General features: G+C 46.5%; 1 protein-coding gene across 1 annotated transcript in view; it reads left to right on the top strand.

Moving 5' to 3' along the window:
* The window catches only part of dtd1 (D-aminoacyl-tRNA deacylase 1), a 178,157-nt gene that overhangs the window by 17,030 nt on the left and 137,961 nt on the right, over positions 1-23,166 (top strand). The window contains exons 3-4 of the mRNA XM_048535466.1: positions 6,670-6,905; positions 17,023-17,120. Coding sequence (XP_048391423.1) covers positions 6,670-6,905; positions 17,023-17,120 — 334 coding nt within the window. The remainder of the gene's footprint in view (positions 1-6,669; positions 6,906-17,022; positions 17,121-23,166) is intronic.

Raw genomic sequence — 23,166 nt, 5'->3', positions numbered from 1 at the left:
TGGCCAATCCACCCTAACCTTCCCATCTTTGGACTGTGGGAGGAAACTGCAGCAGGCAGCAGAAACCCACGCAGACACGGGGAGAATGTGCAGTCAGTCACGTGAGGCTAAAATTGAACCCAGGTCCCTTGCACTGTGAGGCAGCAGTGCTAACCACTGAGCCACCCTGCTGTTATGTTATTTGTGTTACCAGTACTAAGGATACAGAGGGAACGGCATTGACTGATTAAGTATTTTGAACACACATAAAGAAAGATTTGCTTTAATTTGTTGAGGCCCTGTTGGAGTTTTATTGCTTCTGTTACAACACTGTGAAGTGCTTCCTAAAGTGCTGGTCATTGTTTAATTATTTTCTGTTCATTGGTTCTCTCCAAAGAGTGTAAAGAAAGCCTTGTGGGGACACTGTGTGCTAACAGAAAGGAGGCACACACATGTAATGCAGCATCCTGTAAATTAAGCGAAGAATAGGTTTTGTTATGATTGCAGACTAGACCACCAGTTTTACACTATGATCCAACGTGGGACTAATGCCCTTATTTTTAAAGCAGGTAAAAGGTGAGACGCTGGGGACTTTCTTAGACATTAAACGTCCAAGATACCATGGATTTGAACAAAAAAGCAACCTATACTAGTTAGAACAAGAACGTAATCAATTTCAGGGGTACAACTTCAGGGCTAAGGGAGATGATGGCCTAGTGGTATTATCAGAGACCCAGATAATGTTTTAGGGACCCAGGTTTGAATCCCACCATGGCAGATAGTGGAATTTGAATTCAATAAATATCTGGAATTAAGAGTCTAATGATGTCCGTCAATCCATTTTCGATTGTTTGGAAAATCCCATCTGGTTCACTAATGTTCCTTCGGGGAAGGAAACTGCCATCCTTACCTGGTGTGGCCTACATGTGACTCCAGACCCTCAGCAATGTGGTTGACTCTTAACTGCCAATGAACAGAAAATAATTAAACAATGAACTAGGCACGTCACATTGTTGTAACAGAACCAATAAAACCCCAACAGGACCTCACCAAATTAAAACAAAAATCTTTCTTTTATGTGTTCAAAATGCTCAATCAATCAATGCCGTTCCCTCTGTATCCTTATTACTGGTAACACAACTAACATAACGGCACAGTGCCTCAGTGGCTAGCCCTCTACCTCACAGCGCTGGGGACCCGGGTTCGATTCCAGCCTCGGGCGACTGTCTGTGTGGAGTTTGCATGTTCTCCCTGTGTCTGTGTGGGTTTTCTCCGGGCGCAATTAGGGATGGACAATAAATGCTGGCCTAGCCAGTGCTGCCCTTATCCTGTGAATGAATAAAGGAACTCACTTCCATTGCCCAGACTTAACATGTGGCAAACATTGGTAATATATTGTAATCGAACACCCCAAGAGCACATAAAAATAGCAGTTGCGGTCAGGACCGATTCGATGAATCTTTCAGCAACTCCCCAAATCCCAGATTTTATCAATATGATGGACCTTTAAATCTCAGTAACTTTCACCATTCTTCACATTTGCTGATCTGCCCTTGAAAATCCTTATCAAGAGTTGCTTAGCCATGGACCACCCCAACAAGTGCTTCTATTCCACTCTTTCACCGTCCTGCTACGGGTTCATACTCCCCTTGGTTCTGAAATTGTACTCCAGCAGCTCTTCACCGCCCCAACTCCCACTCTTCACAGACCATTAACTTTACCAAGCTAAAACCTCCACTGGGTTTTTCCTGAGCTTTAATCTTGCTTAACTGCATCAAGAAAATGCACCTGCCCCATCAACCTTACCTCCATCTCCTTGTGAGATAGTAGCATTGAGGCAGTGTGATGTAACATGAACCCAGGTAAACATTCTGGGGAGATAGTGAGAACTGCTGATGCTGGAGTCAGAGATAACACAGTGTGGAGCTGGAGGAACACAGCAGGCCAGGCAGCATCAGAGGAGCAGGGAAGCTGACGTTTTGTGTTTACACCCTTCATCAGGACTGAGGAGGTGGAAGGGCGATCGGAAGTAAATGGAGGGGGTGGGGCTAGGGGAAGGTAGGTGGGATGATGATAGGTGGAGGCAGGTAGTGGAGATTGGTCAGTGGGAAGGAAATCCGACAGGGATTCACCTGCACATCCTCCAACTTGGCCTACTGTATTCATTGCTCCCAATGAGGCCTGCTGTACATTGGTGAGATCAAGAGGGTACTCGGGGACTGATTTGCGGAGCACCTGCGCTCCGCACGCTATAATCAGCAGCACCTAACGGTCACCAACCATTTTAACTCTCCCTCCGACTCCCACTCTCTGAGTGACATGTCCTTCCTGGGCCTCCTCCAATGTTACAGTGACTCCACATGCAAACTGGGGGAAGAACACCGCATATTCTGCCTCGGGACCCTACAGCCCAATGGCCTCAACGTAGAACTCACCAGTTTCAAAATCTTCCCATCCCCCGCCTCATCCCATGTCCAAGCCTCCCTTTCATCCCTGTCTCCTTCGCTTGACACAACCTGTCCATCTTCTCTCCCACCTACCCGCCTCTCCCACCGCACTGACCGATCACACCAATCCCTACCTGCACTCACCTATCACCATCCCACCCCTCCTCTCTCTATTTATTTCCGAGCTCCCTGTCCCCTCCCCAGTCCTGATGAAGGTGACATTCTGGGTATACAGGCTCAAATCCCATTACCGTAGCTGATGGAATTAAAATTTTTTTTGTGTATATTTGGAATAATTTTTTAAAATGCTGCTTTCAGGGAGAGAGAGCATGTAATCGTCATTAATTGTTAAAAATTCATCAGGTTCACGAATGTCTTTCAAGGGAGGAAATCTGCCATCCTCGCCTGGTCTGGCCTACATGTGACTCCAGACCTACAGCAATGTCATTGACTCTTAATTGCCCTCTGAAGTGGCCTATGAAGCTATTTAGTTCAAGGAACACGTGTACATGGCAAGTTAGTGACTCCCACATAGTAATAAAAATAGAAATTTGAAAGGTCGACCCTCTCAGCTACTGTAAAATATTAATGCCTATAAGTTTATCGAGCCTCCTGGCAAATCCCTCCGCTCCCTTGGACAGCTTTTAAGGCCTGACTCCAACACTTAGCTGCTTACTGATTGCTAGGGCTTCTCCCTGAGTTTGTTCTAACCGCGCAGAGCCAAGCAACTGCTCTCAACTCTACATTTTAGCTGGACTGCCAACAGTCCAGTTGTGGCCACGTTCCTACAAAACAAAGTGGAAGTTCATTCAGAGATAGTAGGAACTGCAGATGCTGGAGAATCCGTGATAACAAGGTGCAGAGCTGGATGAACACAGCAGGCCAAGCAGCATCAGAGGAGCAGGAAGGCTGACGTTTCAGGCCTAGAAGGGCCTAGGCCCGAAACATCGGCCTTCCTGCTCCTCTGATAACTCTTGGCCTGCTGTGTCTGTCCAGCTGTACGCCTTGTTATCCTGGAAATTCATTCTTGTCTCTGTCTCTTTTTCAATGATGTGTCACTTTAGAAGTGTTTCTCTGTGACCCCTGAATTGCCCTGAGTGGCCTCTTAAAAATAAGCCTGGCCCCTAATTTAGAACTTTACTGAAAGTTTCTCCTCCTCCCCGGCAACTTTGGAATTCTTTGTATCCCTAAATGTTGACATTTTCAAGAACATTGGCTTTTCACATAAAGACTGCTTCCAAAAATGAAACAGATCCATGTCTAATTTTATACTATACTATTGATTTGAGATCCACATAACTCCTTGACCTGCTTTTCCATATGCCCATCTCTGTTCCCCATCGCTTCCAAGAATGTCCCCATGGGGATGGGAAGATTCCACCCATTCTACGCATTTCACTGCTATAGTGTTACCATTGTTACAACTCTGATGGGAGGAATGTCCTCACAATTAAGGCCCAGTAGTCGACGAGATGTCTAAGTAGTATAAAATTGAATAGTTAACATGCTTTACTTTTGTTATCAAGGGCAAATAAAAAGATAAAAGTTCTTCTGCATATAAACCGACGTTTCCTAGCTACCATCAGTTCTGAGGAAGGGTCACCGGACCCGAAACGTTAACCAAGAGGTGATGAGACTATGCAGGAATTCGTTAGGTGAGAAGAAAAGGCTGAAAATCCTGTGGATGAAGAGTCCAGACCACAAAGGGGGAATTAAGTTGACTTTCCCATGGGTGTTTTTCCTCCTGTCGACATCAGGGAGATCACATTGCTGTCAGTGACAGTGCGCTGTTAAAAGCCTCAGCTGAGGCAGCCTGTTACTTAGACGTAGATCTTTTATTGAGTTGGCGCTTAAGTTTTCAGAGTCTTAGCCTTTTACTTACAAAGAGAGGGGTGGATAGGGAGAGAGCATTGCTTCAGTGCATTAGTGTCCACAACTGTAACAGTTAATTGCAACTTTTCCAAGAGAGAAAGGAAACTGAAACTAACAGCCCTAAAGCTATTTTCAGGCAACCTCCATCTCAAAGCTTCTTCTAAAGGTTTGTCTAGCAAACGTAACGATCCATCTTAACTCTCTAGCCCAAAGATGTGCCGGCTAGGTGGATTGGCAATTCTAAATCGTCCATAGCATCCAGGGATGTACAAATTAAGCAGATTAGCTGTGGGAAATGTAGGATTACGCGGATAAGGTAGCAGGGGAGTGAACCAGGGTGGGGTGCTGTTCAGAGAGTCGGCGTGGACTTGTTGGCCAAATGGCTTGTTTTCACACTGTGGGGATTCTGCTCTATTCTGTGATAGCTGTTCCCGTCCAAAGGTCATGTGACCATTTGTAAACAATAAGTGAAGCACTGCACAGCTCCATGTTTGAAGTTTGCAGCTCAGGTTTTGTTCAAATCTTCCATTTTCCGATATTTATTACAAAAAAATATGTATGTGGTTCTAGCATGATGGTTAGAAACTCTATTTGGTTCGCTACTATTGCTCAGCTGGATGAACTGACATTGAATGTGCAAGATGTCTGGCCTCCCTGCTATAGGAAAGATGTTGTCTAACTTGAAATGGTGCAGAAAAGATTTACACGAATGTTGCCAGGGTTGCAGGTTTTTTTAATCTCTAGGGGGAGGCTGAATAGGCTGGGGCTATTTTTCCTGTAATGTCGGAGGCTGAGGGGGTGACCTCATAGAGGTTTATAAAATCATGAGGGGCATGGATAGGGTGAATAGCCAGGGTCTTTTCCCCAGGGTAGGGGACTCCAAAACTAGACGGCATAGGTTTAAGGTGAGAGGGGAAGATTTAAAAGGGACCTAAGGGGTGACTTTTTCATGCAGACGGTGGTGCGTGTATGGAATGAGCTGCCAGAGGAAGTGGTGGAGGCTGGTACAGTCACAGCATTTAAAAAGCTTCTGGATGGGTACATGAATAGAAAGGGTTTAGAGAGAAATAGGCCAGATGCTGACAAAAGGGATTAGGTCTGTTTCCTTGCTGTACAACTCTATATCTATATCCTTCTTGAAAACATTCAATGTTTTGGTTTCAACAACTTTCTGTGGCAGTGAATTCCACAGGCCCACCACTGTCTGGGCGAAGAAATTTCTCCTCATTGTGGCCCTGCATGATCTATGCCACACATATAGACTTTGACCCTGGTTCTCAACTCGCTGACCACCAGGAACATCCTGTTAGAATTTTATAGGTTTTATGAGATCCCCCTTGTTCTTCTAAACTCCAGTGAATAAAGTGCCAACCAAGTCAGGCTCTTTCATATATCAGTCCTTCCATCCAAGGAATCAGCCTGGTAAACTCTGTGACACTCCATAACTGGAACGTCCTTCCTCCAATAGGGAGACCAAAACTGCAAACAACACTCCGGGTGTGGTCTCACCAAGGCACTGTACAATTGCAGCAAGACGTCGCTGCTCCCAAATCCTCTTGCTATGAAGGTCAATGTACAATTTGCCTTCTGCACTGCCTACTGAACCTGTGTGCACAATTGTAGTGACTGATGTACAAAAAGGACTCCCAGGTCGTGCCCCACTCCCAGTCTGTTACCCTTGGGTGGGTTATCCAAGGCACCAGGTAACTAACTGTGGACTTAGGTTGAAGCCTTACACCTCAATGACATCCGAAGAACTTTAAGCTGTCCATTGCCTTACTCCCCTTTATATTGCGCACTGTCCCTTATTAACTCTGCACCTCTGTGTGTGCGCTTAAGGGCCCAAGTCATTTCACAGAAGCTGTATGCTTAATGTGCACGTGTGTTTTTGTGTGTGTGGGGGGGTGGGGCGGTGTGTGTGTGTGTGTGTGTGTGTGTGTGTGTGTGTGTGTGTGTGTGTGGCGGGGTGGGGGCGGTAATGTGTGTATGTATGTGTGTGAGTGTGTGTGTGTGTGCTTGAGTGTGTGTGTGGCTGTGCTTCCGTGTGTGCGTGTTTGTGTGTGTGTGTGAGTGGGGGGCTTAATGTGTGTGTGTATGTATGTATGTGTGTGTGTGTATATATGTGCTTCTGTGTGTGTGTGTGTGTGTGTGTGTGTGTGTGTGCGCGCATGTGTGTGTGGGGGATGTAATGTGTGTATGTATGTGTGTGTGTGAGAGTGTGTATGTATGTGCTTCTGTGTGGTTATGTGTGTAGAAATAGTAAGTTTAAGGCATTTATATGACAATGGAATTAGTGTCAATGGTTTGGAGTGGTTTGCCAAATGTAAATTGATGGAATGTTTTCTTAAATCTTCCGTTATTTTTGCATTAGGGTTCGCAAGATCCTGAATTTAAGGTTATTTGAGGATGAAAATGGAAAGCACTGGTGTAAGAGTGTGATGGATAAGCAGTATGAGGTTCTTGTCGTCAGTCAGTTCACACTGCAGTGCATCCTGAAGGGTAACAAGCCGGATTTCCACTTGGCAATGGGAACGGAGCAGTCAGAGACCTTCTACAATGGCTTGTTACAACACATCAGGAAGGCCTACAAACCTGAGCTGGTGAAAGGTATGCAGGAATTCTGCCTTTTGGCCCTAAGGTGTGGGGAGGAGATGTCAGTGGGGCTAAGATTTAACTTCATCAGCGGTGGGGGATGGAGGGAGGAGGGGTTAATAGATTAGCAACCCCCTCAATGACATGTTTTCTTTCTTGTGATTGGCTGGAATATAGATCATAGCCTATAGACCAAGGCTAGACTATAGAGCTTATCTCTTCAATGTGTCACCAATGTGGACACAGTGGGACAATGCCACAGAAGTCTTCCCCCACACCATATTTTAAATATTCCACAGACTTCGTCACCTGCAATAGTACGACACAATGGGTCTGTGTTTTGCACAAGGTTTCAACAGTTAAACATTCAGAATTGTCACAAAAACAGAAATCGTTGGAAAAGTTCAGCAGGTCTGGCAGCAGGCTAGGTGGATCGGCCATGCTAAATTGCCCGTAGTGTTCAGGGGTGTGTGGTTATAGTGGGATGGGTCTGGGTGGGATGCTTCAAGGGGCGGTGTGGCCTTGTTGGGCCGAAGGGCCTGTTTCCACACTGTAGGGAATCTAATCTAATCTGTGGAGAGAAATCAGAGTTAACGTTTCAGGTCCAGTGACTGTTCCTCAGAACTGATGGTAGCTAGGAAAAGGATGGTTTTTATGTAGAAGATGGTTAGGGGGTAGGGGGTTAAGGAGTAAATGATCGGTAAAGGTAGACCCCAAAGAGAGAGAAGAGCAGTTGGACAGACAAAGGAGTGGATAATGATCTGGCTGGGAGATTGACTAGCTTCGAATGGGGACTGTTAGTGGCTAACAGTGGGTAGTGTGTAATAACAGATCATGTGATGACAAGTCCCGTGTGTGTGAGTGTTGGGGTAGGGACTTGTGAGAGAAGGTGCCTGAAGCCCTAGAATTGTTGAACTCAATATTGAGTCCAGAAGGCTGTAGAATTCCCAAGAAGAAAATGAGGTTCAGTTCAGCTTGTGTTTGAGCTTTGCTGGAGCACTACAGTAAACCTGAGACAGAGATGTTGGCCAGGGAACAGGGTGGTACGTTGAAGTAGCAGGAAGGTGAGGGTCAAACTCATTGTCAATTCCGGAAACCACACTGAAGCTCAGGGAGTGGGGGAAAAGTGCCCCAGATAGGGACTGCAGAAAAAGGTGATCTCAGACTGTCCCGGTTTGCCTCCAATAACTTTAATACACCCACAAACCAGCTTTCTGAAACTATTGTAGTCCCCATGACTCCAGTCAAGTCACTTCTGTTAATTGCTGGTACAAAATTTTGTTGGTGAATCATTGTCTTTTGTTTCACAAAATGTCCTTCTTTAAAAAAAAACAAGATAACGTAGATTTGTCCAGTCAATGATATTTATAGAATCATAGAATCCCCACAGTGTGGAAACAGGCCATTCGGCCCAACAGGTCCGCACAGCCCCTCTGAAGACCATCCCACCTAGACCCTTTCCCCTACCCTTTCCCATGGCTAATCACTGAACTTACACACCCTGGTACACTATGGGCAAGATAGTATGGCCAGTCCACCTAATCCGCACATCTTTGGAGGATATTCTAAATGAATATTTGGGTGGCATAGTGGCCCTGTGGTTAGCACTGCTATCCCATAGCACGAGAGACCTGGGTTCGATCCCACCTTCGGGCGACTCTCTGTGCAGAGTTTGCACATTCTCCCTGTGTCTGTGTGGATTTCCTCCGGGTGCTCCAGTTTCCGCTCTCAGTCCAAAGATGTGCAGGCTTAGGTGGGTTGGCCATGCTAAATTGCCCGTAGTGTTCAGAGATGTGTAGATTAGGTGGGTTATAAGGGGATGGCTCTGGGTGGCATTCTCTGACGTTCGGTGTGGACCTTGTTGGGCTGAAGGGCCTGTTTCCACACTGTAGGGATTTTATGATATGAATATTTTAGATAAATGCCTTCATAATTTTATATCAGGAGCGAGGGAAAAGGGCGTTGTCTATTCCAAATTGAAGCACAGTGGTAAATTCACGAGAAGATTGTGGAAGAGGGTGTACTTTATACCTGCCGTTATACTGATGAGGGAATGACATGAAGGCCATGTGCCCTAACTGTTTACCCATTTCCACAGCGAGCCCAAACATGGCTGCTGTTTGCCTATTAAATTACCCTTCTGGGCTTACTCTAGCATAATGGTTTACAAAGGCTGATGTAGACAGATTTTTAATCAGTAAGAAAATCAAGGGTTATATTGAAAAGGCAGGAAAATGGGTTTGAGGATGATCAGATCAGCCATGATCGCACACAATGGATGAGCAGGCTTGATGGGCCGAACAGCCTATTTTTGCTCCCCCATTTTAAGGTCTTAGATAACTGAAGAGTTTATAGTCATTCAGAGAGTGAGAGAGAGGCTTACTCTAGGATTAGGACAGAATAGTAACAGCCTCGTCAGACAGCACAGCCTGGGACAGAACAAGTGCGGACACCCTGCAGAGAAACCGAATGAGGAGGGAATCCATGAAAGGACAGCCAGTAGGTGAGAAGCTCTGGGATGTGCACAATCTGTAGACAGACTGTGGCAATCCGAGGCACAATTACCATAAGGATCCTCTCAAAGCATTTAGCTCCTGTCTCCTGGTCCTGTGCCCTGGATTGGACACTGAAATTGGGTCATGCCAACCATGGGCGGCACTCTGGAGACAATCCTGTAAGTGCAGCCGAGAGAAAGCAGCATCGGAATCCAGACAGGGTCCACAGAAACATCCCTCAACCCATCACAGATGCCACCAGACCTTCTAGCTGTCTATATTTTTAATCACAGATTTCGGTCCCCTTGATTGTTGTTTCTGCTGCTCACAAGTGGTGAAAATCGTGGTGAGATCTCCTGCTGAACATCTCCTGGTCGTGAAAAGACTGAGTCTTGTTGCTCTTCTTTCTGATCTCTTTGCTTTTTCGTCTATACCTTTCTTCCAAGCCAAGGCAGTATTGCACCAGCCGTGGTGCGAAATGAATAGTAACTCAGTGAGTTCAACTAATATCGTTTGACCGTCCAAAATTTATGTCAGCTGAGTGAACTGACTGGGTGAGCAATGTGCTTGTGTAACTTTCTTTGCAGACTGCAGGTCAATGAAGCAATGATTGTAAGGAAGGTTTTCCATTGCTCTGTCCCAAATATTACATTATTGTGCTGCTTCGGTCTGAAGGTTAATGCTTAGTGGGACAGGCAGAATTGAATCATAGAATCCCTACAGTGTAGAAGCAGGCTATTCGGCCCATCAAGTCCGTACCAACCCTCAAGCATCTCACCCACCCAGACATACCCCATCCTTGTAACCCTGTGTTTCCCGTGGCTAACCCACCTAGCCTGTGAATTCCTGGTCACAGAGGGCAATTTAGCACAGCCAATCCACCTAACCTGCACATCTTTGCACTTTGGACACTGAGAATGTGCAAACTCCACACAACCAGCTCAAGGCTGGAATCAAACCTGCCTCCCTGGCTCTTTGAGGCAACAGTGCTATCCACTGAGCCACCGTGCCAGCCTAATTGAAAGGCTGCGATTGGATACTAGGCCGAAACTGTATCTTCCAGCCTCCAGGTGAAGTTTTAAAAGCAAAACTTTCCAAAAAAGCTTGCCCCTAAGGTTTAGTTTTGCATATTGGGTCAAACTTGTACAGTTCATGGGTGGCAGATCCCACTGCTGGCTCTTCTTTCACAGGTTTGCAGTCATTTCCTCTTCGTGTCACCGCCAGCTGACCCCGCTCACTTACTCGTCTGCTGTCAGGATGGTTATGGATGTTCAGCTTGTTCCTTTTGGAATTAAACCACTCCTTTTTCCATCCTTCAGCTTGTTCCATCTATTGTGATACTCCCCCTTGTCGTGTTACCCTCACCCTTTGAGGACACCAGGCTGCAAGCTTCTTTAGGCCCTTGTTCAGGCCTAGAACTGAGTGGCCTTTCAACACAGAGTGCACACCGCTCATTCCAACCGAGTGGCAGGCCCCAGGATTGAGGCCAGTAAAATCAGAGTAGATTGGAGACGACAGAGTGCCGATGATTAGGATGTTGCAAAAGAAAAGAAAACCTTTGTTTTTAACAATGTGGATTTCATCAGTGGTCTCCATTCATCGAAAAATCCTCAGATGAGTAGGCTGACCGACCTCTTTCTTCACTCTGATTCAGTAGAAGGTGCTGGGGGCCTAATACTGGCCTGGGGACTTCATTTACTAATGCTTTAGGCAGTCGCCATAAATGCCTGAACATTTTCCATTGGCAAAACCAAGTCAACAGGTCAGTGGCTCAGTCGTTAGCATGGCTGTCTCACAGTGCCAGGGACCAGGGCTTGATTTGCATGTTCTCTTCATGTCTGTATGGGTTTCCATTGATGTGCTGGTAAAGGTGGATTGGACATACTAAGTTGCCCCACAGTTTCCAGGGACGTGCAGCCCAAGGTGGATTAGCCACGAGAAATGGGTACGGGGTCAGGCCTGGGTGAGATGCTCTTCGGAGGGGCAGTGTGGACTGAATAGCCTGCTTCCACGCTGTAGGGATTCTATAATTCTGTTGTGCATGCAGCAACCCTCGCCATGTCCATCTTCCACCCATTAAATGATTGGTGTGAGCTCCTGTTTCTACACCTTGATCTCTCTACTTGCCTCAAGTTCTCCCAATTTGCAATTAAGAAGTAAAACATGTTTTAGAGAAGAGCACTGCATGATGGCTGCAATTATTAACATGGCATAGTGAATTAGAGGAAAGATGAACTTCAATAATTTCCCTTTCTTCCTAATTCCCGAATAATAAAGGCGCACTTTATATTTTTGCAGTTCAAATGTTTTTAATGTGCCGTGAAATAACTGCAGAGATCATTGAAACTTTCTCACCAGGCATCCCCATAGCGTCCTATCTGTTTGGGCGGCCATTCCTCTACGTTCGATGCAGTGGACATACCAGGCTGGATCACAGTAAAAGTAATGTGAACAGTAAATGTAATTGCTCAACCTGGCAAGGCAAAGGTTTTAGCAATCTATTTTTTTTTAACCACATTTGGACAACTGATATAAAAGAGTGGAGGAGATAATTGACTGGGTCTACACCACGATATTGAAACTCACTCAGATGCCGTCTATTTCATTCAGTGACATTCAGGCGATTCAGGAACATCGACTTTAGCACTTGTTGTCTACACAGCTTGGCCTGTGCCAGCTGTGCTGTCCGAAAGGAATTGGCCTCTGAGATAAACCAGCAGGTGCTCTACGAGCGTCAGTCTGTTCAGTGTTTTCTTCTATTGATGTACTACTTCCACTGGAATTGGAAAATACTGACTGGTGTTTTAATGCGTTGCTTCATTACTCATTACTGAGAGAAGAACACCCCTTTGAAAATTATTGTTGGTACAGTAGTTCTGCTTTCTTGACGACAATGATCTCACTTTAAACCACAATTCAAATCATACACCATTCAGTCAACATGACAGCTGCAATAGTGTTGAATTATTAATGCGACAGTTAACAGGAATATCATGAATAATAAGCGCAGGATGCAAATTGATTCAATTGATTATTGCTGAGGGAAATGCCTTGACCAATCGGAATCAACGCGCCTGATTTAAAATTTAAACAGAACCAGCAAGTTAACTGTCAATCGTCAACAACTGGTGCACCCTCCATGGCAACTCTTCTACTAATCAGAGTCCGCCTGCCAACCAGTCAACACTCTCATTCATTATAAATGTTGAGTTTCCCGTTGAATCTCTGTGTTCTTGTGAATTGCCGGAATAAGTGTGAGACATCAAGCATTGTCTATTTGTGTCCTTTTTTTCCAGCAATATTCAAGTTCTGCACAACAAGCCACGATTTGATTCATTATTGTTATTAGTATTCAGACTTTTAGGACAAACCATGGCTCTCGAGCTGAGTTGTGTGCTGCCTCTCATGCATTAGCCTTATTCCAAAGGGAAGAGAAACCAATTAGGGTGGCTTGGACTTAATTTGACTAAGGCTACTGTCATTCACTCAGAAACTGTCCATGGAAAACAGAGGATGTTTAATCATCCCACTGCATGTATCAGTTTGAACTCCCTCACTCTTGAGACGAGAACAAGGCAAAGATGTGAGAAGTAAGTGAGGAGGAAACTTGAGACCATAGGAGTAGGGATGGTCTGCAAATTAGATCATTGGCTGATTCTGATAATCCTCAATAACAAAGTGTGGAGCTGGATGAACTCAGCAGGTCAAGCAGCATCTCAGGAGCACAAAAGCTGATGTTTTGGGCCTAGACCCTTCATCAGAGAGGGGGATGGGGAGAAGGTACTGAAATAAATAGGGAGAGAGGGGGAGACGGACCGAAGATGGATAGAGGAGAAGATAGGTGGAGAGGAGGTGGGGAGGGGATAGGTCAGTCCGGGGAGGACGGACAGGTCAAGGAGGTGGGATGAGGTTAGTAGGTGGGAAATGGAGGTGCGGCTTGAGGTGGGCGGAGGGGCTAGGTGAGAGGAAGAACAGGTTAGGGAGGTGGGGATGACCTGGGCTGGTTTAGTGATGCAGTGGGGGGAGGGGACGAGCTGAGCTGGTTTTGGGATGCAATGGGGGAGGGGGAGATTTTGAAGCTGGTGAAGTCCACACAGATACCATTGGGCTGCAGGGTTCCCAAGCGGAACATGAGTTGCTGTTCTTGCAACCTTCGGGTGGCATCATTTTGGCACTGCAGGAGGCCCAGGATGGACATGTCGTCTAAGGAATGGGAGGGGGAGTTAAAATGGTTCGTGACTGGGAGGTGCAGTTGTTTATTGCGAACTGAGCGGCGGTGTTCTGCAAAGCGGTCTCCAAGCCTCCTCTTGCTTTCCCCAATGTAGTGGAAGCCACACCGGGTACAGTGGATACAGTACACCACATTGGCAGATGTGCAGGTGAACATCTGCTTAATATGGAAAGTCATCTTGGGGCCTGGGTTAGGGGTGAGGGAGGAGGTGTGGGGGCAAGTTTAGCACTTCCTGCGGTTGCAGGGGAAGGTGCCGGGTGTGGTGGGGTTGGAGGGGAGTGTTGAGCGAACAAGGGAGTCACGGAGAGAGTGGTCTCTCCGGAAGCAGACAAGGGTGGGGATGGAAAAATGTCTTGGGTGGTGGAGTCGGATTGTAGATGGCGGAATTATCTTGGATTCTCCAGCATCTGCAGTTCCCATTATCTCTGATAATCCTCAACTTCACTTTCCAGCATGAGCCCCATCGCCCTCAATTCCCTCAAAATCTATTTCAGCCTTTAATGCCCTAAGGAAACCAGTCTTGATTGCCCTCTGTAGTAAACAATACCACAGATTCGCCAAGGTCTGAGCAAAAGGAATTTCTCCTCATCTCTGTCTTAAATGAGCCCTTACCCCAAGATTATGCCCTTCATCCTAGACTCTCCAGGATGAACCTAAACAGTGATAAGAAAGAGGAGCCCAAGAATTAAGCAGCAAGACATTGGGATTGAGACAGAGGTGGAAACATGGCATGGTCCCCCTCTGAGGTCCGTCTGATCATCCGTCAGTTTTTCACATGTGGTCAGTCACAACGATGTGACACAGTCAGATGCCATGAGGGAAAGTAAGGAGAGATTAATACACTGTGGACGCCAAACATCTGAAACTTAAGTGTAAAATGCAGCAGAGCCTGTTCCAAGAAGCTCAGTTAATGTATGTGCAGGACCTAAAAAACATTACAGCCGTTCCAGACTCTAAGCAAGTGCAGGGCTAAGAAGAATCAATAAACCGAACCAGAAGGTCATTGACAGTGTGGAAGGCCGGAGGGACTGAATGAACATCGCAGCGATTACCGGTGACTGCTGTCTGGGTAAAACCGGGCCAGAAGTTACAATGAGATAACAAGAGCCGGATGAACACAGCAGTCCGAGCAGCATCAGAGGAGCAGGAAGGCTGATATTTCGGGCCTAGACCCTTCTTCAGAAATGGGGGAGGGCAAGGGGTATCTAAAATAAATAGGGAGTAGGGGGGAGGATAGAAGATGGATAGAGGAGAAGATAGGTGGAGAGGAGACAGGTGGGTCAAAGAGGCGGGAATGGAACCAATAAAGGTGAGTGTAGGTGGAGACTTAGGGAGGGGATAGGTCAGTCCAGGGAGGACGGACAGATCAAGGGGGCAGGATGGGGTTAGTAGGTAGGAGATGGGGGTGGAGCTTGAGGTGGGAGGAGGGGATAGGTGAGAGGAAGAACAGGTTAGGGAGGCGGGGACGAGCTGGGCTGGTTTTGGGATGCGGTAGGGGGAAGGGGAGATTTTGAAGCTTGTGAAGTCCACATTGATACCATTGGGCTGCAGGGTTCCCAAGCGGAATATGAGATGCTGTTCCTGCAGCCTTCGGGTGGCATCACTGTGGCACTGCAGGAGGCTCAGGATAGACATGTCGTCTGAGGAATGTGAGGGGCAGTTGAAATGGTTCACGACCGGGAGGTGCAGTTGTTTAGTGCGAACCGAGCGTAGGTGTTCAGTAAAGCGGCCCCCAAGCCTCCGCTTGGCTTCGCCGATGTAGAGGAGGCCACAACGGGAACAGCAGATGCAGTATACCACACTGGCAGATGTGCAGGTGAACCTCTGCTTCATGCGGGAAGTCTTCTTGGGGCCTGGGATGGGGGTGAGGGAGGAGGTGTAACACTTCCTGCGGTTGCAGGGGAAGGTGCCGGGTGTGGTGGGGCTGGGGGGGGAGTGGAGCAGTCAAGGGAGTCCCGGGAGAGTTGTCCCTCCAGAAGGCAAATAAGGGTGGGGAGGGAAAGATGTCTTTGGTGGTGGGGTCGGATTGCAGATGGCGGAAGTGTCGGAGGATGATGCGTTGGATCCGGATGTTGGTGGGGTGGTACGTGAGGATGAGGGGTATTCTGTTTTGGTTGTTATTGCAGGGAGGGGGTGTGGGGGATGAGTTGTGGGAAATGTGGAGACATGGTCAAGGGCATTCTTGACCACTGAGCTGGGGGAAAGTTGCGGTCTTTGAAAAATGAAGACATCTGAGATGTACGGGAGTGGAATGTCTCACCCTGGGAGCAGATGCAGTGGAGGCGAAAGAATTGGGAATAGGGGATGGCCTTTTTGTGGCAAGTTGGGCGAGAGGAGGTGTTTTCTAGATAGCTGTGTGACTCGCTGGGCTTGAAATGCATATCGGTTTCCAGGTCCTTCCTCCCACCTATCCCCTCCTCCCACGTCAAGCCTCACCCCCATCTCCTATCTACTAGCCTCATTCCGCCCCCTTGACCTGTCCATCCTCCCTGGAATGACCACCTACTCTCCTTTTACTGGCTCCATCCCTGCCTCTTTGACGTTTCTGTCTCCTCTCCACCTAACTTCTCCTTTATCCACCTTCTATCCGCCTCCCCCTCTCTCCCTATTTATTTCAGAACCCCCTTCCCCTCCCCCATTTCGGAAGAAGGGTCTAGGCCTGAAACGTCAGCTTTCCTGCTCCTCTGATGCTGCTTGGCTGTGTTCATCTATCTCTTGTTATCTTAGATTCTCCAGCATCTGTGGTTCCCACTGTCACAGAAGTTACAATGTTGGCCATGGAAGGTTGTAAAGTGCCTAAGTGAAATAGGAGGTACCGTTCTTCGCTGTTGGTGAGATTCATCAGAGCAGTGTCAGAGACAGAGGACACAGAGGGAGTGAGGTGGTGGATAAAACGACAAGGGACTGTCAACACAGAGTTACACTTGCAGACGGTATAGAAAACCAAGGGCTGCTTATTTTGGGCTTGACTGGTACGTTCCTCAGTGAAAGCCATGTCGGGATTGATTTCCAACCTGATAAGCCAGGTAAAGGCGTTTTATAGCGAAGGGAGATTAGATCCTTCAGTGATGGAAGGGGGAGAAGGAACCCCATAGTTACTCCCTATATTTCCAGACAAGTGGGGATGGGGAATTCCAGTGAAAGTGCCCAGGTATGGAGGATGATGTCTGATCTGTCAGAACCCATGTTCCAACGAATACATCCCATCATTTCAGAGAGAATAGTCATTTGGATCAGATTCTGGAGTTGTCACTGTTCACACGCTGCTTAGCTTAACAGTAAAGTTACAAAAATGCCTGGTCAGTGGGAGCTGAAAACTTTAAAGGTGGCGAGACTAAAAGTGGTTATCTAAGAATGGAGCTGACTGTAGTGAACTGATTAACTTACACCATCTGTTCCATTTTAGATGGCAAATTTGGAGCCTACATGCAAGTTCATATACAGAATGATGGTCCGGTCACTATTGAATTAGAATCGCCTACAGGTCCCTCTGACCCTAAGCAGGTAGGAGACTGCTTGTCCGTTCCCCGTGTTTGAGTGGTTAAGTTTTTATAATGCCTGATTAGGCAAACTCACCGTGACCTAAAAAATGAGGCTATATGATTTCAGATTTGTTGCTGATTATTCTGTATGTATGCACTTGCCCTAAGAATGATTACAGCACAATATTGTAATGACCCCAAGTCTGTTGGTAGCATATTAAATTAGACACTAATACTTTTCTTGATAATAGGTTTATTCACAGAATGTAGCATCCTTTATTTCAGCTTCCTACCTACCATCTATCTCGTACCTCAACAGTCTCTTTCTTATTAATATAATTTTGACAAATCAATTAAAACAATGAACTCCAAATTAAAATAATTACACTTGATTAAACATATGGCAGGTCCTGAAACGGGCCAACATATGATTTTTGAAAGCCCATGTAAGGAGTGGCACGGTGGCTCAGCGTTAGCACTGCTGCCTCACAGCGCCAGGGATCCAGATTCAATTCCACCCGTGGGTGAGAGTCTGTGTGGAGTTTGCCCGTTCTCCTCATGTCTGTGTGGGGTTGCTCCGGGTTCCTCCCGAAGTCCAAAGATGTGCAGGTTAGGTGGACCGGCCGTGCTAAATTGTCCCATAGTGTTCAGGGATGTGTAGACCAGATGGGTTAATCTTGGGAAATGCAGGGTTACAGGGATGGGGCAGAGGATGTGGGAGTGGGTGGGTCTCTGTTCAGAGCGTAAGTGTGGACTCAATGGGCTGAATGGCCTGCTTCCACACTGTAGATTCTATTGCAATGAAACAAGATTAAACCAATTTAACAACTCACAGCCCCTTAAAGGTGCACCAGTGATAGAGGGCCTTGAGCATATCAGTGAGCTCCTCAAGCTTCTTCTGCAAGGCCACCCACAGACAATCAGAACCACAAACAATATCCCATATCTTCCACACAGGGCATTCAAAATGCTTGTGCCCTTCTTTTCAGCTCCCTGAAATCTTAATTTCTTAGGCCATTTCCCTTTCAATGTCAGGGAATATTTTAATAAGCAACTATAAAATTGTCTCTGAGTACAGAGATAACAAGGTGTGGGGTTTGATGTTTCGGGTCGGCAAATTTGTTTTCTGAAGATGGTTCCCGACCCAAAACGTTACCTTTCTTGCTCCTCTGATGCTGCTGGGCCTGCTGTGTTCACCCAGCTCCACATTGTGTTATCTCTGACTCCAGCATCGGCAGTTCTTGCTACCTCTGAGTACAGGTTTCTTTTGTGCCTGGTTTCCCTTGGAATCCTTTTTATGTTTGTCAAGGTAAGTGAAGTGACGTGTTGTGGAATTGAATAATCTGACTTCTCAATAAGCTCCAACCTCTCCTCAGCCCCAGCATGGCCATTTTCTTCAACTACACCCATCATCTGGTGGTCTTTTCTAAGATTGTAAGTGAGTACCGAATTCAGGGCAGCTTCACACAGTGGACTTATGGACAGAGACTGTTCAAATGCATTGCATTTGGCACTTTCTCAGGCATGGGACAGAGCGGATGTATCTGAGCTTAAATGTGAATTTAGGTCCGAGGCCAGCCTCCAACCCAGTGTGTCGTGCACCCCCAATAAAACAGGTTCCCTTTATTTACTGAGGTAACCTTACTGAGGGGGCACTGCACTGTTGGAATTGCCAACTTTCCAGTGAGATGTTCGAAACGAGACCCTGTCTGCTTGGGTGGATGTCTAAGATCCCATGGCATTACTGTGAAGGACAATAGAGAGTTATCCCTAATTTACCCTAAATTGGGACCACCATTGGAATCTGTTCATGTTATTATTTGCCTGCTGTATTATAACAATTACATTTTGAGCACAGATATTTCATTGGTTGTAAAGCACTTTGAAACATCCAACTCTCAAGCAACATGCTACATAAATGCAAGCTTTTGTTTCTTCTCCTACAGTCATTATTTGAATGAAACTATGGACAAATATCCATTCTGATTTTGAGCATCAGTCCTTTTTCAGAGTTTTGGTATTTTTGAATTGTAATCATTATTAAACTTGTGCTCTGAATGTTAAGGTGTTGAAGAAGTGCCTATCTCCTGATTGTTAACACCCATTACACTGCATGCCTTTTAATTAAGGGGGAGAATGTTGTAGAAGCGTGACCACCTTCTGTAAGTGGTTAGACAATGTTTTGGCTTTTCCACTCTGTAAGAATTGAGTGTTTTGGTTGGTTTTGAAGTAGAGGTTGAAGGGACCTTATCTTCCAACTTTTCAAATTTCCCATGTAACTCAGGGAATCCCAACAGTGTGGAAGCAGGCCATTTGGCCCATCAAGTCTACACTATCCCTCCAAAGAGCATCCCACCCAGACCTACCCTATAACCCTGCATTTCCCCATGGCTAGTCCACCTAGCCTAAAGATTCCCTTGACACTACAGGCAACTTAGCGTGGCCAATCCACTTAACCTGCACATCTTCGGACTGTGGGAGGAAACTGGAGCGCCTGGAGTAAACCCACGCAGACACAGGGAGAATGTGCGAACTCCACACAGACAGTCGCTCGAGGCTGGAATTGAATCCAGGTCTCGGGCGCTGTGAGGCAGCACTGCTAACCACTGAGCCACCGTGCCGCCCTAAATTTAGATGACAGTTTCCTAGTGAATGGGCCATTGAGATGAGATAAGTGTTGTCCTACTCTTTGATGCCACCAGTATTTACCCACCTTATCTCCGTGGCTCTGCTTGTCCTCCCTTCCTCCCTCCCTCATATGCCACGGGGATGTTACCATCTCACAGGGTCAGGCAGGGATGCCTGTGACCAAATGGAACTAGGGAAATGTTGATCTGGTAACTAAGGGATAATTGGACCTGAACATGACTGGTTGTGTGTATGGGGGACGGGGCTGTTGCGACAAAGTGGTACTGTCTTTATCTCTGGGCATGGAGGCTCTGGTTCAGAGATGTGCCAAAGTGAGCCTGAACAAGTTGGTTAAAAATATTGACCTTCCCCTTGTGGCTCACTGGTAGTGTCCCTACCTCTGAAGCAAGAGGCCCTGAGTTCACGTCTCACTCCAGAGGTGTGTCAAAACATCTCTGAACAGGTTGAACAGAACTGCCCACAAATGGGCGATGAACAGTCCACAATGTTAGTGTTTTGTGATGCATGAATTGGAATAAAAGTGGGATTAGAATGATACTGGACTTTCACCTAACCAACATTTAACCCCTGGAGTGTTTAACTTCCACAGCGCTGGGAGAATGGAGTGGCTTTGCAGTGAGAGTCATATTTCTAAGCTAATTTGCAATTGAATGTAAACGGACTAATTTTGTGCAGTTGAAAGACCTGTTTCCTCTCAGTGGGAGTTGGTATAAGATTTAGTGACTGGTACAGGACAAGGGTGACCTTCCAAGCACTGTCATGAGTGAAAACATATTTAATAGGCTGTAACCATGGAGAGAGAGGAAGACAACGTCTCATGTCGAACTGACTGGCCACCAGAGCTCTAGAAACATTGCCTTCCCCTCCCTCTCCCCTCCCTCTCTAAGGATTCTGCCTGACTCACTGTGATCTCCAGGTCTAGAGCTAGATGAACACAGCAGGGCAAGCAGCATCAGAGGAGCAGGAAAGCTGACGTTTCGGGCCTACACCCTTCTTCAGAAAACCCTTCTGAGGAAGGGTCTAGGCCCAAGATGTCAGCTTTCCAGCTCCTCTGAAGCCGCTTGGCCTGCTGTGTTCTTCCAGCTCTAGATCTTTAAGGTTTTGGAGTGGATCTGTAGCTCAGGTTGTGGATGTTTGAGGTTGGTTGGCTCGCTGAGCTGGTTTGTTGTTCCGCAGACGTTTCATTAACGTGCTTGGTAACATCCTCAGTGCAGCCTCTGATGAAGCGTCGGTGTGTTTTCCCGCCTGGTTTTTAAACTCTGGAGTACGTTGTGATGGATTTCCTCACTTCCGAGTTTACTCAGCCGTGGAATGTATATAGGTTGAGTTCAGTGTTGAAAACCCACTCCCTGCCATGGACAGGACCAATGTCTAAAAGACCAATCTAAAAGATCCCCCTGCAGAGACTGCGAGAAACACTACATCAGACAAACAGGAAGGAATCTAACAAGAGTACATGAACATCAACTAGCTACAAAAAAGACACGACCCATACTCACTCATCTCAATCGACATGGACAAGGAGAACCACCACTTCGACTGGGACAACACCAAAATCCTGGGACAGGCTAGGCAGAGACAAACACGAGAATTCCTGGAAGGATGGCACTCCACAAAGCATGCTATTGATAAACACGTTGAACTCGACCCCATTTACATTCCACTACGGAGGAAACCCAGAAGTGAGGCAATCAATTGCAACGTACCTCAGAGTTTAAAAACCAGGCGGGAAAACACACCAATGCTCCGTCAGACATTGCACTGAGGATGTTACCAAGCATGGTAATGGAACGTCTGCGGAACAACAAACCAGCTCAGTGAACCAACCAACCTCAGCTCTACACCTTGTTATCTCAGTTTCTCCAGCATCTGCAGTTCCTACTATCTCTGTGATCTTCAGCATTTTTGTGTTTTCAGCACAGATTGGCATCTGCAGTAATTTGCTCCTCCTTTATTAGACTGTAACCTTGGGGCTGCATGGTGATTGACATGTTGGATGACCAATAGTAGGAGTCTGGGCGTGGGGTGGCTGAAGGCTGGAGGTATTGTGGTAACATCTCCCAGACCCAATTGGTCACTATAGTGTTCTAGAGATTATTTGCAATCTACAGAGTATATACCACACACCACCCCCCACCCCCAACACAGCATTTCACAGTGTCGCTCCTCTGCTCTATTCAAAGGGAAGGGTAATATGAAATAGAGATTGTGACAGGTTTAATTAATAAGCCTGGGTAACGACACCTTTACCACTGTTGATGGAAAGAGTACCTCAAGGTGTATTCTGTGCTACATCTCTCCAAAGAATAGAAATAAAAGATTGCAAACATTTTGATAGGCTTGAAGGCATGCTTTAAACTCCAAGTGAACATAACTTTATACAGCTCACAGAACCATATGGACGCAAGCAGCTAAAATCAAAGATAGAATTATCTTAGGTGTAAGAGATCTCAAAACAACAGCGCAACCACAAAAGAAAGTTTATCCTAGCTTCCAAACATTCATAGAAACTCTGAGCTTGGAAATCAACAGCTGCAGCCTATACATTGGTGAGCAGCTCAGACCTGTCCACCATATTGAAATGTGGCCAATGGTGTTACATCTGAACAACATGGAGAAAAGCACCAATCTATCTGTGAAAGGACCAAGGACAAGGGACAAGTTGTAGATATTTGTGGAGGCTGTCACACTAAACAAAAGAAAGCATGCCCTGCGTGCAGGAAGTAATGTTTTAACTGCAAGAAGCTGAACCAGTTTTCAGGTTGGAGACAGGCCTGTAAAAGCTAGAGGTGATTGCTACAGAGGAAGTGAGGGATGCAGGTGCAATTACAACATTTCAAAGACATTTGGACAAGTATGTGGATAGGAACTGTTTGGAGGGATATGAGCCAATTGCAGGCAGGTGGGATTAGTTTAATTTGGGATTCTGGTTAGGGTGGACTATTTGGACCGAAGGGCCTGCTTCTGTGCTGTTTGACTCTGTGTCGGATGATGGTTTGGATAAATCAAGCATGAGGATAGGGATGTTAGATGATTCAATCCACACCTTCCAACAGGTTGGCAATGTCAAGTGTAAAGGAGAAAAGTGATTGTAACCACTGCAATGAAGACGGTGGAATCAGAACATCAGATTAGCCCCTAAGAGGTAAAGTTGCCGTGTTCCCACTCTCGGGGAGAGAGAGAGAGAGAGAGAGAGAGGGAGAGAGAGATGGAGATGACTGGTGGTCAGTTTAACCTGAAGGTCACTGTGCCTTCAGTTGGGGGAGAGGTTGGGAGGGAGAGTCCTTCGTGATAGCCTCAGCCGGGATGGGAATTGGACCCACACAGTTGGCGGCATTCTGTGTCGCAAACCAGCCATCCAGCCAACTGACCCCCATCAAACGCATATACATGACAAATAGACACAGGTCTTTCTCTTG

This window comes from Stegostoma tigrinum, chromosome 9 (genome assembly GCF_030684315.1).
Source record: "Stegostoma tigrinum isolate sSteTig4 chromosome 9, sSteTig4.hap1, whole genome shotgun sequence".
NCBI classification, from domain to species: domain Eukaryota; kingdom Metazoa; phylum Chordata; class Chondrichthyes; order Orectolobiformes; family Stegostomatidae; genus Stegostoma; species Stegostoma tigrinum.
The sequence above is the reverse complement of the archived record's forward strand: the minus strand, read 5'-3'. Positions and strand labels throughout refer to the sequence as shown.